This window comes from Panthera tigris, chromosome E2 (assembly GCF_018350195.1).
Source record: "Panthera tigris isolate Pti1 chromosome E2, P.tigris_Pti1_mat1.1, whole genome shotgun sequence".
NCBI classification, from domain to species: domain Eukaryota; kingdom Metazoa; phylum Chordata; class Mammalia; order Carnivora; family Felidae; genus Panthera; species Panthera tigris.
In genome coordinates this window covers 18026213-18042880 of record NC_056674.1, presented here as the reverse complement: position 1 = coordinate 18042880, position 16668 = coordinate 18026213, and the positions used below count along the sequence as shown (strand labels likewise).

General features: G+C 39.2%; 2 protein-coding genes across 6 annotated transcripts in view; one reads left to right on the top strand and one right to left on the bottom strand.

Annotated features, from left to right (window-relative positions):
* The window catches only part of ATP4A (ATPase H+/K+ transporting subunit alpha), a 94813-nt gene that overhangs the window by 53805 nt on the left and 24340 nt on the right, over positions 1-16668 (bottom strand). The gene's annotated exons all lie outside the window — the stretch shown is intronic.
* Positions 764-1730, top strand: LOC122234070 (transmembrane protein PMIS2-like). Its single transcript, XM_042969104.1, has 2 exons — positions 764-1094; positions 1270-1730. Exons 1-2 carry the CDS (start codon positions 888-890, stop codon positions 1396-1398), a joined length of 336 nt encoding a protein of 111 aa, XP_042825038.1. The 5' UTR covers positions 764-887; the 3' UTR covers positions 1399-1730.

Below are 16668 nucleotides of genomic sequence, written 5' to 3'. Positions count from 1 at the left end.
TAGTCTCCTCCACTTTCAAGCTAGCAATGGAGAATCTCCCTTGACTGCACTCCATCCCATGCCTTGAATCATTTTTGCCAGTAAGATGTTGTCCCTTTTAAGAAGTCACTGGATTAGTGTCCCATGGAGGACATTTTCCCTCTCTTAAAGTTAACTGATTGGGGAATTTAACTACAGATACAAAATCCCTCCACAGCAGCACATAGATTAGTACTTGAATGAACAACTGGGAAAAAGTGTGTGTACACCAGGGAGCAGGAATCTTGGGGCCATCTTAGAACTCTACCTACCACAATGGTGATTTCCCATTTCCATCATTTCATCCACACTTATTAAATGACATTCTACTTTTAAGACCTTCCCCCTTTTCACCTTCTTTCTCTTTCAGTCAGTATAGACTAAAGAATTCTTTTCTAATTCAATATTTTATAATCTGTTATTGACATTATTCCTTTTCCTTCCCTTCTGTTTGTAATCTCCTAGTTTTCTTACAAGGCTTGTCTACTTCCTCTCTTCCATCTAGAGAGGTAACTCTGGTACTGCCCTCCTGTAGCAGACTGGGGTCTGCAACAAGGAGGAGCCAGGATCCCACCTTACAGTTTCCAACAAATCCCTATCAGGACGGGTGGAGCCAATGTCCTGGTAGAGGATGGAACCCAGCTCCAAGCTCCGAGTCCAGGAGAAGCAGAGAATTGTGGGACCACGCCCCCTTATGCAGACAGCCAATCAGGACTTGAGGCACTGGTTTCTCCATTGTGAAGAAGTGGCCTTTAACGTTTGGAGTCTTGGGATGCTGGAGTCTTGGTTTTAAACTAGGGGAGGTATAGTGGGCTTGGCTCTCTGTTTTCAAGACACTCAGGATCTGTCTTTGTCTGGGTGGAAAGATCATGCCCCCAAAACACGCCCCACCTGCTGCAAAAGGCGCGGCTGCTGCAGGAGGCCCGCCGGCTGCAGGCGCCCCTGAGAAGCCGCCAGAGGAAACACAGACACCTGAAGAACTGGCATTTTATGCCCCGAATTACTTATGTTTGACCATCCTGGCCGTAATTTTGTTCCCTCCCCTGGGATTAATAGCTATATTCTTCAGTTACAAGGTAAAACAACACCTATGTGATGGCCCATCCTGCCCTCTACCTGCCCCTTACACCTGTTTCTGCCCTGGGACCTGGATAGGGGCTTTCCCTCAGTGACCATTGGTCCCCAGCCCTTCCCCAAGGGTATCATAAGGCTAGACTCAGAAACCCATACCTAAAGCTCCCATCCCTACAGACTTCGCAGGCCAACAAGAACAGCGAATGGGACGATGCTTACCTCAACTCAGGCCGAACTGGCTGGCTGGATGTATTTGCCATACTCATTGGTTTAGGCATCATTTATGCCTATACCCTATTTATGTGAAGGCCAGGCCAAGTAGTCCATGAGTCCACCTCAAATAGGACTTACCCACCAAGGCCCTAACCAACCAAATCAGCCACCATGCAAGAAACCAACAGCCAAGACATCTTCTAGCCAGAAAACCTATTGGCCAAGGAACTCAACATCCAAGCAACCCACTAGCCCAGGGACATCATACTACTTCATCCTTTTCGCTGCTGGAGCCATCGTCATCCACCTTGAGGGTCCTCACTTTCATGCCCTAGATGTGCTTAGCTCCATGATACTTGGATGCTCTTTCAGAAAAAAAAAAAATTATTTAAACCAATAAAAAATGAAGGGAATGTTCCAGCTTCTCATGTGTGTGCATGTGTTTATTTGTTTCTGAGTCAGTGTCTGTGTTTTGCTGGAGCTATGTGTTTCATATCCCTGCTTTTTCTAGGCAAACAGAACCCTCCTTCAACTTTTGAGATCCAAAAGTCAAATTGTTAAGGGAAGAATGGAAAGACTTCAAGAAATAAACAATAGATTTGGTGCAAGAGCTAATGAAGATCACCCCCCCCCAATCCTGAAAGGAATAGAGGAAGTAGAGAAAGAGAGATTACATGCAAGTACAACCCTAAGGAGAGTTGCATCTCAGGAAGGGGTGAGGTGTCAAACACCCCAGATACTATTTGTATTACCTCTTCACAAATAAGTCCTATAGAGGCTCCAAGGTCGCAAAGAAAATATGCTGCATGGTAGGGAGGTCTAGGAAGAAATGACCTTAGACAGCCAAGTAGGGTAGCCCATGTCTCAACTTGGTGAGAAGGAGGTGGGGTCTACAGAAATGCAAAGTACCAGGGTGGGAATGACTAGCAGAGGGGAGCCAGGGATAACACAGGAGCCATCTTGAATGAAGGAAAACAGAGATCTAGGCTGACACAATGGATAACAAACATCGAGGGGTTCCTACTGGTACCCTAACTTCACGAACAACCCCAAATTCAGACCAGAAACACTAGACTTAGTAGAATTAAATTTCCACAATGAAGGAGAATGGGGATTACCAATAGAAAGGAGGTTAAGTAGCTGTGAAAAAGACTGCTAACTCTACCAAGGGTCATCTTTTCCTCCCAGGAGCACAACTCAGCCACATTTTCTAGGTTCCCCTGTGTGGCCATGAGACTGTCTTTGGCTCTATGGAATCACTTCTATCAGAAGTCATGTGTGCCACAAACAGTCCTGGCTTTGAAACATCTCCCATGGGCACTCTCCTCCATACTCTTCTTCCCCTAGCTGACTGGCCAAGTGACACCCATGGTGCTTTGAAGGCCACAAGTTATAGAGAGGAAGAACTCCCATCAGCCTTGGTCTCTGAACCACTGTAGGAACAGTCACTCTTTCCCCAACTGCCCCCCTGGTTGAGCAGAAAATACATATTTTGCCATCACGTGTCTGGTCTATTTCATAACTCAATTCACCCTAACTAGTGAAGATGCTGGAAAATAGAGTTACATTTCTCAGACATCTGGGATTGCTACTTGAAATTCATGCCCAACAGACAGACCCATTTTGTTGGGCAGTTTATAGGAAATAATGAACGAAGGAAACAACAAAGGTCTTAGTCCATAGTTAACCTTAATCTTAACGGTCATGATGCTGTGTCTGTTTCCTACAAGATCCTGGGTATCTATGTGAATTACATGTGCTTATGGGACAGTGCTCCATGTTTTGGGTGTGTCTGGAGAGGGGATTATTCCTGGTTGTCTGCTATGTTAGTGGGCCTAGAAGGTCAGCCATCTCTGTCCCTCCCCAGAGAAGCCCAGAATGCTGGGCCTGTCACATTCAGCTGCAAAGCCATGTGGAATCAGAATGGCCCATGTCGGCATGAACAGCCAGGTTCAAAAAAGTCACACTGTTATACAAGACTTGGAAATCCAGCCAATCTTCTCCACTCCAGCTCTCTGACTCCCTCTAACCTGTATTCCACTCTCAGGCATTTATCTGGTATTTATCATTCATGTAAATATAAAACAAACAAAATTTGTAGTCTTGCATCTTGAAACATCATCATTTGAATTACTATAATGACACATGCAGACTTAACAATTTTATTCACTCTTCTCTCTCTCCACTATCTCCCACAGAATGAGATGACAATTTTTAACTCAATTTACAGGCTTTCCATTTCATTATGCTGTATAAGTAGACTCCATTACTGGACTACCATGGTGATTACGTACTCTTGCTGAATTCATATTTGAACTCAGGAGCCAACCAATCCATCTGCCTGTAATCCTTCAGATTTTTCTTCCTTTTCTTCTTCTTCTGCCTCCTCTTCCTCTACCTTCTTCTCTTCCACATCCTGCCCCTCCTGCCCCTCCTCATCTTCACTTTGTTTGTTCTACTTCCTCAGTTATCTATGTGCCCCTTCACTAATCATTCCCAAACTCTCCAGAAGAATTCTATCACTGCTTTCAACAGAACTTCCCCATGGTCCAGTAGGCCAGGTAATTTTTCAATTCTCTTTCTCCCTTGGATCATTAAACCTTGGATCATTTATTTACTTGGGATTTTTTAATTTACACAACATTCACAAAAATACACCCACAAGTAATACAAAGAGTATGGAAGAGCTCACTTCATGGCTGGATGTGGTATCATTTTCCTCTCTCAAAGGTAATTGCTGTCAATATTTTGTTGTAACTCTTTCTAGTTACCTTTCTATGCATTTCCATGTGCATTTGTGTCCACACACATTGCCATTATGCTGTTTTTCTGTTTACCACTAGGTCTTGATGATCTTCAGTACTCAATTAGTATTGAAGATCTTCAACACTTAATGCCCTGTATTCCACTTTTGAATTATCCCCCTCTGTCTTCTTCTGGCCCAAAGGGTACATTCCCATGTTCTCAGACCTGCCTTTTCTCTCTCAATGGTAGCTCACGGATTCCAGCACCTGGCATGAACCTGTAGGCCCTTCTTCCTCCTGGGAGGATAAGGATATCCTGAGCAGGGTAAGAGGGAGAGTATCCATAGAATAAACAGCTGCAGGAGAGCAGATTCTGCTGTATACCAAGAACTAGTTTTGCAAATTTTATTTCTGACCACTGAAAACTTAACAAACTTTAGGACACTCACACTGTGACATTATTACCATGTCCTATGATTGTGATTCTTAACCTCTTACAGTCTTCAATTCTGATGACCCATTTATTGTATCACCCTTGTAATAATACTTAAACTGATGTCCTTATTTTCTGGAAGAAACATGTACTTTTGAATTTTCTTTGCTGTTTTTTGTTTTTTTGGTTTTTTTATTTTAGAGAGAGAGAGAGAGAGCATGCATACAAGCAGGGGAGAGGGGCAGAAGGAGAGAGATAGAATCTTAAGCAGACTCCATGCTTAGCATGGAGACTGATGCAGGGCTCAATCTCATAACCCTGGGATCATGACCTGAGCCAAAATCAAGAGTCAGACACCCAACCAACTGAGCCACTTGAGTGCCCCTGAATTTTCTTCGTTAAGCCAGAAGGACATTACTAGCATGAAATCCATGGGTATGTGGATTAAAAAAAGAAAAATAATAATTCCCCAATAACCCATGATAGAGCTATATTTCTTATTCAAATGAAGAGTTTGAGAATCTGAGTCTCATTTAAATCAAGAGTACACTGGGTTTCTAATTTTAAAAATATTTTTATTCAAGTGCATAAGAGTGTACAAATCATATGTGCATACCAATGAACTTCCACACACTTTCACAAAATGCACACTTATGTAACCTGCTCCTTAAACAAGGCATAGACCAGAAGACTCTGGTGCCCTCTTCCAGTCACTTCCTACAAAAGATAACTCCCGGGGCGCCTGGGTGGCTCGGTCGGTTAAGCGTCCGACTTCGGCTCAGGTCATGATCTCATGGTCCGTGGGTTCGAGCCCCGCGTCGAGCTCTGTGCTGACAGCTCAGAGCCTGGAGCCTGCTTCAGATCCTGTGTCTCCCTCTCTCTGTGACCCTCCCCTGTTCATGCTCTGTCTCTCTCTGTCTCAAAAATAAATAAACGTTAAAAAAAATTAAAAAAAAAAAGATAACTCCCACCCTAACCTGCTCTCCCTTTTTAAAATAACTGCCTGGTAGACCATGTCAGGGAATGCCAAATTTACTAACGGGACTTCCTGTTGATGGATATTTAGATTATTCCTACCTTTTGGCTGCCACAAACCATAGTGCAAAGAACATCCCTGAGCATGCTTCTCTGTTCACATGAGCAGGTTTTTCTCTAGAACAGAGTCCAAGAAGTGGGATTGCAGGGTTCAAGCATAAAGGGCTTTGTACACTTTGATGGCTAATACCATGATGACTTCTGCAAAGGCTTCATCAAATCACACACCTAATCCCAGTGTTTGAAAAAAACATTCTTTGTCTTCTTGTCATCACATGATATCATCAGTCCTATGAAATTCTGCCAATTTGATGAGTGAGAAGTGATAGCTCCTTATTGCTTTAATTTACATTCCTCTGATGACTAGTGAATTTGAACACTGCTAAGGACTGAATTGTATCCCCCCAAAATTGATATATTTTTAATTATTTTTTTTGTTTTAATTCCAGCATAGTTAACATACAGTGTTATAGTAGTTTCAGGTGTACAAAACAGTGAGTCAACAATTCTATACATTACTCAGTGCTCATCATGGTAAGCACACTCTTAATCCCCATCACCTACGCCACCCATCCCCCACCCACTTCCCCTCTAGTAACCATCATTTTGTTCTCTGTAGCTAAGAGTCTGTTTCTTGGTTTGTCTCTCTTTTTTTGTCCTTTGCTCATTCATTTTGTTTCTTAAATTCCACATATGAGTGAAATCATATGGGATTTGTCTTTCTCTGGCTGACTTATTTCACTTAGCATATGCATATACATCTTTATACATACCATATATATATGTGTGTGTATACATATATATATGTATGTATATATATATATGTATGTGTGTATACATATATATGTGTGTGTATATATATATATATATATATATATATATATACACCACATCTTCTGCATCCATTTATCTATTGATGGGCACTTGGGTTGGTTCCATAATTTAACTATTATAAACAATGCTGCAATAAACATAGGGGTGCATGTATCGCTCTGAATTAGTGTTTTTGTATTTTAGAGGTAAATACCCAGTAGTGCGATTACTGGATCATGGGGTAGTTCTACAAAACTGATATACTGAAACCTTAACTCCCTACATAACTGTGTTTGAAGATAGCTGACAATATTGTATTGAGAATATAAAAAGCCAAAAGCAACAAAGATTAGAAAGGACCAGAAAACACCACCAGAAACTCCAACTCTACAAGCAACATAATGGCAATAAATTCATATCTTTCAGTACTCACTCTAAACATCAATGGACTAAGTGCTCCAATCAAAAGACATAGAGTAACAGAATGGATAAGAAAACAAGATCCATCTATATGCTGTTTACAAGAGACCCACTTTAGACCTAAAGACACCTTCAGATTGAAAGTAAGGGGATGGAGAACCATCTATCATGCTAATGGTCAACAAAAGAAAGCTGGAGTAGCCATACTTATATCAGACAATCTAGACTTTCAAATAAAGACTGTATCAAGAGATGAAGAAGGGCATTATATCATAATTAAGGGGTCTATCCACCAAGAAGACCTAACAATTGTAAACATTTATGTGCCAAATGTGAAAGCACCCAAATATATAAATCAATTAATCACAAACATAAAGAAACTCATTGATAGGAATACCATAACAGTAAGGGACTTCAACACCCCACTTACAACAATGGACAGATCATCCAATCAGAAAATCAACAAGGAAACAATGGCTTTGAATGGCACACTGGACCAGATGGAATTAACAGATATATTCAGAACATTTCATCCTAAAGCAGTGGAATATACATTCTTCTCCAGTGCACGTGGAATGTTCTCCAGAATAGACCACATACTGGGACATAAATCACCCCTCAGCAAGTACAAAAAGATCGAGATCATACCATGAATATTTTCAGACCACAACACTATGAAACTCGAAATCAACCACAAGAAAAAATTTGGAAAGGTAACAAATAGTTGGAGACTAAAGAACATCCTACTAAAGAATGAATGGGCTAACCAAGAAGTTAAAGAGGAAATTGAAAAGTATATGGAAGCCAATGAAAATGATAATACCACAACCCAAAACCTCTGGGACACAGCAAAGGCGGTCATAAGAGGAAAGTATATAGCAATCCAGGCTTTCCTAAAGAAGGAAGAAAGGTCTCAGATACACAACCTAACCTTACACCTTAAAGAGCTGGAAAAAGAACAGCAAATAAAACCCAAAACCAGCAGAAGACAGGAAATAATAAAGATTAGAGCAGTAATTAATGCTATTGAAACCAAAAAAAAACAGTAGAACAGATCAATGAAACCAGAAGCTGGTTCTTTGAAAGAATTAGGAAAACTGATAAACCACTAGCCAGTTTGATCAAAAAGAAAAAGGAAAAGACCCAAATAAATAAAATCAAGAATGAAAGAGGAGGGATCACAACCAACACAGTAGAAATAAAAACAATAAGATAATATTATGAGCAATTATATGCCAATAAAATGGGCAATCTGGAGGAAATAGACAAATTCCTAGAAACATATACACTACCAACACTGAAACAGGAAGAAGTAGAAAATTTGAACAGACCCATAACCAGTAAAGAAATCGAATTAGTAATAAAAAATCTCCCAAAAAACAAGAGTCTAGGGCCAGATCGTTTTCCAGGGAAATTCTACCAAACATTTAAGGAAGAGTTAACACCTATTCTCTTGAAGCTGTTCCAAAAAATAGAAATGGAAGGAAAACTTCCAAACTCTTTCTATGAGGCCAGTATTACCTTGATTCCAAAACCAGACGGAGACCCCACTAAAAAGGAGAACTATAGACCAATTTCCCTGATGAACATGAATGAAAAATCCTCAACAAGATATTAGCCAACCAGATCCAACAATACATTAAAAACATTATTCACCACGACCAAGTGGGATTTATACCTGGGATGCAGGGCTGGTTCAATATCTGCAAAAACAATTAACGTGGTTCATCACACCAATAAAAGAAAGGACAAGAATCATATGATCTTCTCTATAGATGCAGAGAAAGCATTTGACAAAATACAGCATCTTTTCTTGATAAAAACCCTCAAGAAAGTAGGGATAGAGGATCATACCTCGAGATCATAAAAGTCATATATGAATGACCCAATGCTAATATCATCCTCAATGGGGAAAAACTGAGAGCTTTCCCCCTAAGGTCAGAGACAAGACAGGGATGTCCACTCTCACCACTGTTACTCAACATAGTATTGGAGGTCTCAGCCTCTGCAACCAGACAACACAAAGAAATAAAAGGCATCCAAATCGGCCAAGAGGAGATAAAACTTTCACTCTTCGCAGATGACATGATACTCTACATGGAAAACCCAAAAGATTCCACCAAAAAACTGCCAGAACTGATTCATGAATTCAGCAAAGTTGTAGGATATAAAATCAATGCACAGAAATCAGTTGCATTCCTATTCACCAACAATGAAGCAACAGAAAGAGAAATCAAGGAATCAATCCCATTTATAATTGCACCAAAACCCATAAAATACCTAGGAATAAATCTAACCAAAGAAGTGAAAAATCTGTACATTGAAAACTATAGTAAGCTTATGAAAGAAGTTGAAGCAGACACAAAAAAATGGAAAAAGATTCCATGCTCCTGGATAGGAAGAACAAATACTGTTAAATGTCGATACTACCCAAAGCAATCTACATATTCAATGCAATCCCTATCAAAATAACACCAGCATTCTTCACAGAGCTAGAACAAATAATCCTAAAACTTGTATGGAACCAGAAAAGACCCCAAATAGCCAAAGCAATCTTGAAAAAGAAAACCAAAACAGGAGGCATCACAATCCTGGACTTCAAGCCATACTACAAAGCTGTAATCATCAAGACAGTATCGTACTGGCACAAGAACACCCAGATCAATGGAACAGAATAGAGAACTCAGAAATGGACCCACAAACGTATGGCCAAGTAATCTTTGACAAAGCAGGAAAGAATATCCCATGAAATAAAGACAGTCTCTTCAGCAAGTGGTGCTGGGAAAACTGGACAGCAACATGCAGAAGAATGAACCTGGACCACTTTCTTACACTATACACAAAAATAAACTCAAAATGGATGAAAGACCTAAATGTAAGAAAGGAAGCCATCAAAATCCTCGAGGAGAAAGCAGGCAAAAACTTCTTTGATGTTGGCCGCAGCAACTTCTTACTCAACACATCTCCGGAGGCAAAGGAAACAAAAGCAAAAATTAACTACTGGGACTTCGTCAAAATAAAAATCTTCTGCACAGTGAAGGAAACAGTTAGCAAAACTAAAAGGCAACCAACAGAATAGGAGAAGATATTTGCAAATGACATATCAGATGAAGGATTAGTATCCAAAATCTATAAAGAACTTATCAAACTCAACACCCAAAACACATACAATCCAGTGAAGAAATGGGCAAAAGACATGAATGGACACTTCTCCAAAAGAAGACATCCAGATGGCCAACAGACACATGAAAATATGCTCAACATCACTCATCATCAGGGAAATACAAATCAAAACCACAATGAAATACCACCTTACACCTGTCAGAATGGCTAACATTAACAACTCAGGCAACAACAGATGTTAGTGAGGATGAGGAGAAAGAGGATCTCTTTTGCATTGTTGGTGGGAATGCAAGCTGGTGCAGCCACTCTGGAAAACAGTATGGAGTTTCCTCAAAAAATTAAAAATAGAACTACCCTACGACCCAGAAATTGCACTACTAGGTATTTATCCAGGGATATAGGTGTGCTGTTTCGAAGGGACACATGCACCCCAATGTTTATAGCAGCACTATCAACAATAGCCAAAGTATGGAAAGAGCCCAAATGTCCATCGATGGATGAATGGATAAAGAAGATGTGGTATATATATATACAATGGAGTATTACTTGGCAATCAAAAGCAATGAAATCTTGCCATTTGCAACTACATGGATGGAACTGGAGGGTATTATGTTAAGCGAAATTAGTCATTCAGAGAAAGACAAATATCATATGACTTCACTCATATGAGGACTTTAAGAGACAAAACAGATGAACATAAGGGAAGGAAAACAAAAATAATATAAAAACAGGGATGGGGACAAAACATAAGAGATTCTTAAATATAGAGAACAAACAGAGGGTTACTGGAGGGGTTGTGGGAGGCGGGATGGGCTAAATGGGTAGGGGGCATTAAGGAATCTACTCCTGAAATCATTGTTGTACTATATGCTAACTAATTTGGATGTAAATTTAAAAATATATAAAATTATTAAAAAAGAATATAAAAAGTGTACCAAAACCAAATATTTTTTAAAAATCCAATTAGAAAACGGACAAAAGCATGGCCATTCTTCTACCAAAGAAGATACACAGATGGCAAGTAAACACATGAATATGTTAAACTCATTAGCCATCAAGGTAATGCAAATTAAAGCCACAATGAGATATCACTGCAAAACTGCCAGAGTGGCTAAGATTTACAAAAAGTAGTGGTAACATCAAATACTAGCAAGAGTGCAGAGAAACCTGATCCTTATACATTTCTGGTGGCAATGGAAGACGGTATATCTAGTTTGGAAAACAATTTAGCAGTTACTTATAAAACTAAATACGCAATCCAAGAATTGAGTTGTTGGATATTTACATCTGAGAAATGAAACTTACATTCACACACAAATGAATTCACACTTGCACATGAATGTTTACAGAAGTGTGGAGCTTGAACTGACCTTGAGATCAACACCTGAGCTGAGATCAAGAGCTGGACACTTAACTGACTGAGCCACCCAGGTGCTACTATATATGTTTTCTTTGTAACAGGCAAAAAAAATAGAAACAATCCAATGTCCATCAATAGGTGAATTTATATACAATTTGGTATTTCCATACAAATAAATATTAAGCAGTAATAAATAGGAATTAATTATTGATACACACAACAACATGGATAAATCTCATAATTATGTTGTGTGAAAAGAAAACAGAGAAAAGAGAGCATATATTATGATTCCAATTATGTAAAAATTCTAGCAAATGTAAACTAATCTATAATTACAAAAAAATGGAGCAGTGGTTTCCTGGGGACGCTAGGGGTTATGGGGACAGAGAGTGTTGGGGTGAAAAGGGATTTCAAAGAGGCTTGAGGAAACTTTTTGGGGTTACAGAGGTGTTCATTATCTCGACTGTGGTCATGATTTCACAAGTGTTTTCATGCATTCATCAAAACTTATCAAACTGTACATTTAAGTATGTGTAGTCTGAAACACAGCCACATTCCTTTATGTACTGACTTATGGTCTATGACTGTTTCTATGCTACAACAGCAGAGTCGAGTAGTTGCAATGGAGATTATATGCGTGCTCTCATCACTTTGCACTGCTTCTTGGCACACTACAAACACTCATGATGCAGTTAAAATTCAAGAGAGTTTCAAGTGCCACACATATCCACATACCATGACTTGTTTTTGTTTTTCTTAATGTCATGAGCCAAAAAAGGAGAGAGAGAAAAATGGCTTCGAATGTCATGCTTTTAAGTGTGGATTATTGTGTTAATGAACTATATGGTGAACATTGTGTTTATTACAAAATAACACTGTAACTGTGCTAAAAGACCACACTATATATTGAAATTACCAGAATAAAGCCCCCTATGCAATATTCCCAACCCCCTGGAAAGAAATGTTCAGAAAAATTGGAATGTGTAAAGTGGAATATCTCATCACAAATTTCTTCACAAAAATAAAAAATGAAAATGAGGCTACAGCCAAAGTAAGTTTCTGAATGGCCCATTTGTTCATCAAGCAAGGAAAGCTTTTACCAATGGTCAGTTAATTAAATCATATTTTATTGCAGCAAAAGAAAATATGTCCAGAGCAAGTAAAGTTATTTAAGACTATTCACCCTTCATGAGAATTACTAAAGAGTAGGGAGGATTGGAAGCAACATCATGGTCAATTACTAAAACATATCTACAGTAGTCAATTCATACAGACCAAAAGTAGAAAGGTAGTTGCCACAAATCAATAAATGTGATAGACCGTATTAATAGAATGAAAGATAAAAATCATATGATCATCTCAATACATGCAGAAAAAAAAATCTGACAAAACACAACAGCATTTCATGATAAAAACTCTCAACAAATTTGATATAGAAGGAACATATCTGAACACAATAAAAGCCATATATGACAAACCCACAGCAAGTTTCATACTCAATGGTGAAAAGTGGAAAGCTTTACCTCTAAGATCAGGAACAAGGCAAGTATGCCCACTCTTATTCAACACAATACTGGAAGTCCTATCTAGAGCAATCAGGAAAAAAAAATACAAAGCATTCAAATGAAAGGAAGAAGTAAAATCATCTTATTTGCAGTTGATATGAACTTATATATTGCAAAATCCCCAAGACTCAACCAAAAAACTGTTAGAACTAATCAACAAATTCACTAAAGTTGTAAAATATAAAATCAACATACAGAAATTAGATGCATTTCTATATGCTAATAATGAAATATTTGAAAAAGAAACAAAATATTCCCATTCACAATAGCATAAAAAAAAACAATAAAATACTTAAGTATAAATTTAACCAAGGAGCAGAAAGATCTGTACACTGAAAACTATAAGCCTCTGGTCAAAAAAATTGAAGAAGACACAAACAAATGGAAAGATATTCTCTGTTCATGGACTAGAATAATTAATTTTGTTAAAATGACCATACTACTCAAAGCCACCTACAGATTTCATGAAATCCGTATTAAATCTGTATTCCAATGACAATTTACAGAAATAGAAAAAACACTCCTAAAATTTGTATGGAGTACTCACCCAAATAGCCAAAGCAATCTTGAGAAAGAAGAACAAAGCTGGAGGTATCACACGTCCTGATTTCTTTTTTTTTTTTTTTTTTAACGTTTATTTATTTTTGAGACAGAGAGAAACAGAGCATGAACGGGGGAGAGTCAGAGAGAGGGAGACACAGAATCCGAAACAGGCTCCAGGCTCTGAGCTGTCAGCACAGAGCCCGACGCGGGGCTCGAACTCACGGACCGCGAGATCATGACCTGAGCCGAAGTCGGCCGCTTAACCGACTGAGCCACCCAGGCGCCCCTCACACGTCCTGATTTCAAACTTACCAGAAAGCTAAAGTGATCAAAGCAGTATGGCACTAGCATATAAATAGACATATATATCAATGGAACAGAATAGATAGCCCAGAAACAAACCCCTGCATACATGGCCAACTAATATTTGATAAAGGAGCCAATATTCAATGAGAAAAGCATAGTCTCTTCAATAAATAGTATTGGGAAAACTGCATAGCCACATGCAGAAAAATGAAATTGGACCTTTATCTTACACCACTCACAAAAATCAACTCAAAATGAATTAAAGACTTCAACATAGAATTGAAACTGTAGAGGCGCCTGGGTGGCTCAGTCAGTTGAGTGTCAGACTCTGGCTCGGGTCATGGTCTCACGGTTTGTGAGTTCGAGTCCCACATTGGGCTCTGTGCTGACAGCTAGGAGCTTGGAGCATGCTTCAGATTCTGTGTCCCCCTCTCTCTCTGCCCCACCCCTGTTTGTGCTCTCTCTCTGTCTTTCAAAATGAATAAACATTAAAAAATTTTTTTAAAAAAGAATTGAAACTGTAAAACTTATAGAAGAAAACATAACGAAAAGTTCCTTGACATTGGTGTTGACAATGACTTTTTTGGATATGACACCAATAGCACAAACAACAAAGGGTAAAATAAATATGTTAGACTACATCAATCTATAAAGTTTCTGCATAGCAAAGCAAACAATAAACACAATGAGAAGGCAACCTATGGAAGGGGAGAAAATCCTTGCAAACCATATACATGATAATGGGTTCTATCAAAAATATATGAAGAACTCATACAATTCAATAATGAAACAAAATCAATCCAGCTTAAAAATAGGCAGAAGAACAGAAAAGACACTTTCCCAAAGAAGACATCCAAATGGCCAACAGGTATATGAAAAAACACTCAACGTCACTAATCAGCAGGGAAATGCAGATTAAAACCACAATGAGCTATCACCTCACACCTGTTAGAACAGCTACCATTAAAAAGACAAAAGATAACAAGTGGTGGAGGATATGGAGAAAAGAGAAATGCTGTACACTGTTGGTGGGAATGTAAATTCATACAGGTGCTAAGGAAAACAATATGGAGGTTCTGCAAAAAACTAAAAATAAAACTACCATATGATCCATCAATCCACTTCTGGGTATTTAGCTACAGGAGATGAAAAGAGGCTCTCAAAGACATCTGCACTCCTGTGTTCATTGCAGCATTATTCACAATAGGTAAGACATGGAAACAATAAGTATCTGTTAATGGATGAACAGATAATAAAGATGTGGTAAAAAAAAAACTCATACAAATACATATTTGGATTATATATTACATATATTTATTATATATTATATATTTGGATATATATTCAGCCATGAAAAAGAATGAAATTCTGACATTTGCAACAGCGTGATATAAGCCAGACAAAGACAAAATATCTTATGATATCACTGATATGTGTAACCTAAAAACATCCAAACTCAAAGAAACAGAGAGAATAGTGGTTGCCAGAGGCTGTGGGTGGGGGTATTGGGGAGATGTTGCCCAAAAACTACAAACTCCCAGTTAGAAGAATAGGTTCCGGGGACGTAATGCACAAAATTGTAATGATAGAGAACAATGCTGTACTACTTACTTGAAAGTTGCTAACAGAGTAAATCTTAAATAGTCTCATTACAAGAAAGAAATGGTAATTATCTGTCATGATGGGGGTGCTATCTAACATTACAGTGAGGATAATATTGCAATATATAAAAGTATATCAAATCAACACATTGTACACCTTAAAATGACACAATATTGTATGTCAACTACAATTAACCCTTGAACAATGCAGTGCGGGGGACCCCCATGCAGGTGAAAATCCACCTATAATTTTTGACTCCCCAAAAACTTAACTACTAATAGCCTACTATGGACCAGAAGCCTTACCAATAACTTAAGCAGTCAATTAACATGTATTTTGTATGTTATAAGCAGCATATATTGTATTCTTACAATAAAGTAAGCTAGAGAAAAAATGTTAAGAAAATCATAAGGAAGAGAAAATGCATTTACAGTACTGGACATATATTTATTGGGAAAAAAACCTCCACATATGGCTTTCCAGGTGCGCCAGGGGCTGTGGAAATCTATGATGTTTCCTATTAAGCCAATAGTATCAACAAGAAACTTCATTCACTGTTGTCAGTTCCAGGAATTTTTGTCAGAAATAGAAGCTGAATATCCTGATTTAAAGAGGAATCAGATAGGGAGTCAACATGGTGGAGAAGTAGGGGGTCCCGAAGTTCCCTCACCTCGAATACAGCAGTATTGAGGCCAGAAGACTTGGAATTCCAGGAATCCAGGCTACAGAGTGACAGAAACATCTCCAGGGGCCCACAGGGACAGCTTGGGCAGCGTAGGCACAGAGGAGAGGGATCCCCTTCTGTGGAGAGACAAAAGGAAGAGAAAGAGAGGCTGTGGAAGTGTGGAATTGTATTTGGACAAGAGAAAAACCTCTCTGGACAAAGGTCTGGGGAACGTAAAAAACGGAGTCAGTTTCTAACTTGCAAACAGCCTTAGGAGTGATGATCCAGGGTTGGCATGACTTTCTCCAGACCTCAGCTACCCTGGGTGGAGGGTGGGGGAGCCAGCTTCGGCTCGGTAGCTAGCTCAGAGGCGAATTGGGAGAGCAGTCCCCTCTCTTGAGCACTGTAAGAAGAAGGTATATTGCAGCTCCGAGGACAAAAGACCTGCAGGTGCCAGCCAGAGGCCCTCTGTTGGCTGGGCAGAGTGGCATTACCCCAGAACCAGGTCATGCAGAGTGGAATCCTTTAGGACATAGGGATTTGAATCCCAGCCCAGTGCCTGGGAGGCATGGGAGACTGTGGAGTGGAACGAACTGGCCTGCTCACATCCCTGGCACTGTGAGGACAGCCTTAACAGTGTGGTTTGGGACACATGGTCCAGGGAGGAGAGACAGGGGTGTTGCCATTTTTCTCCCCATCACCAACATGATGGGCTTCAGAGAACAGGACAGCTGCCCCAGTGGAGACCGGACCTG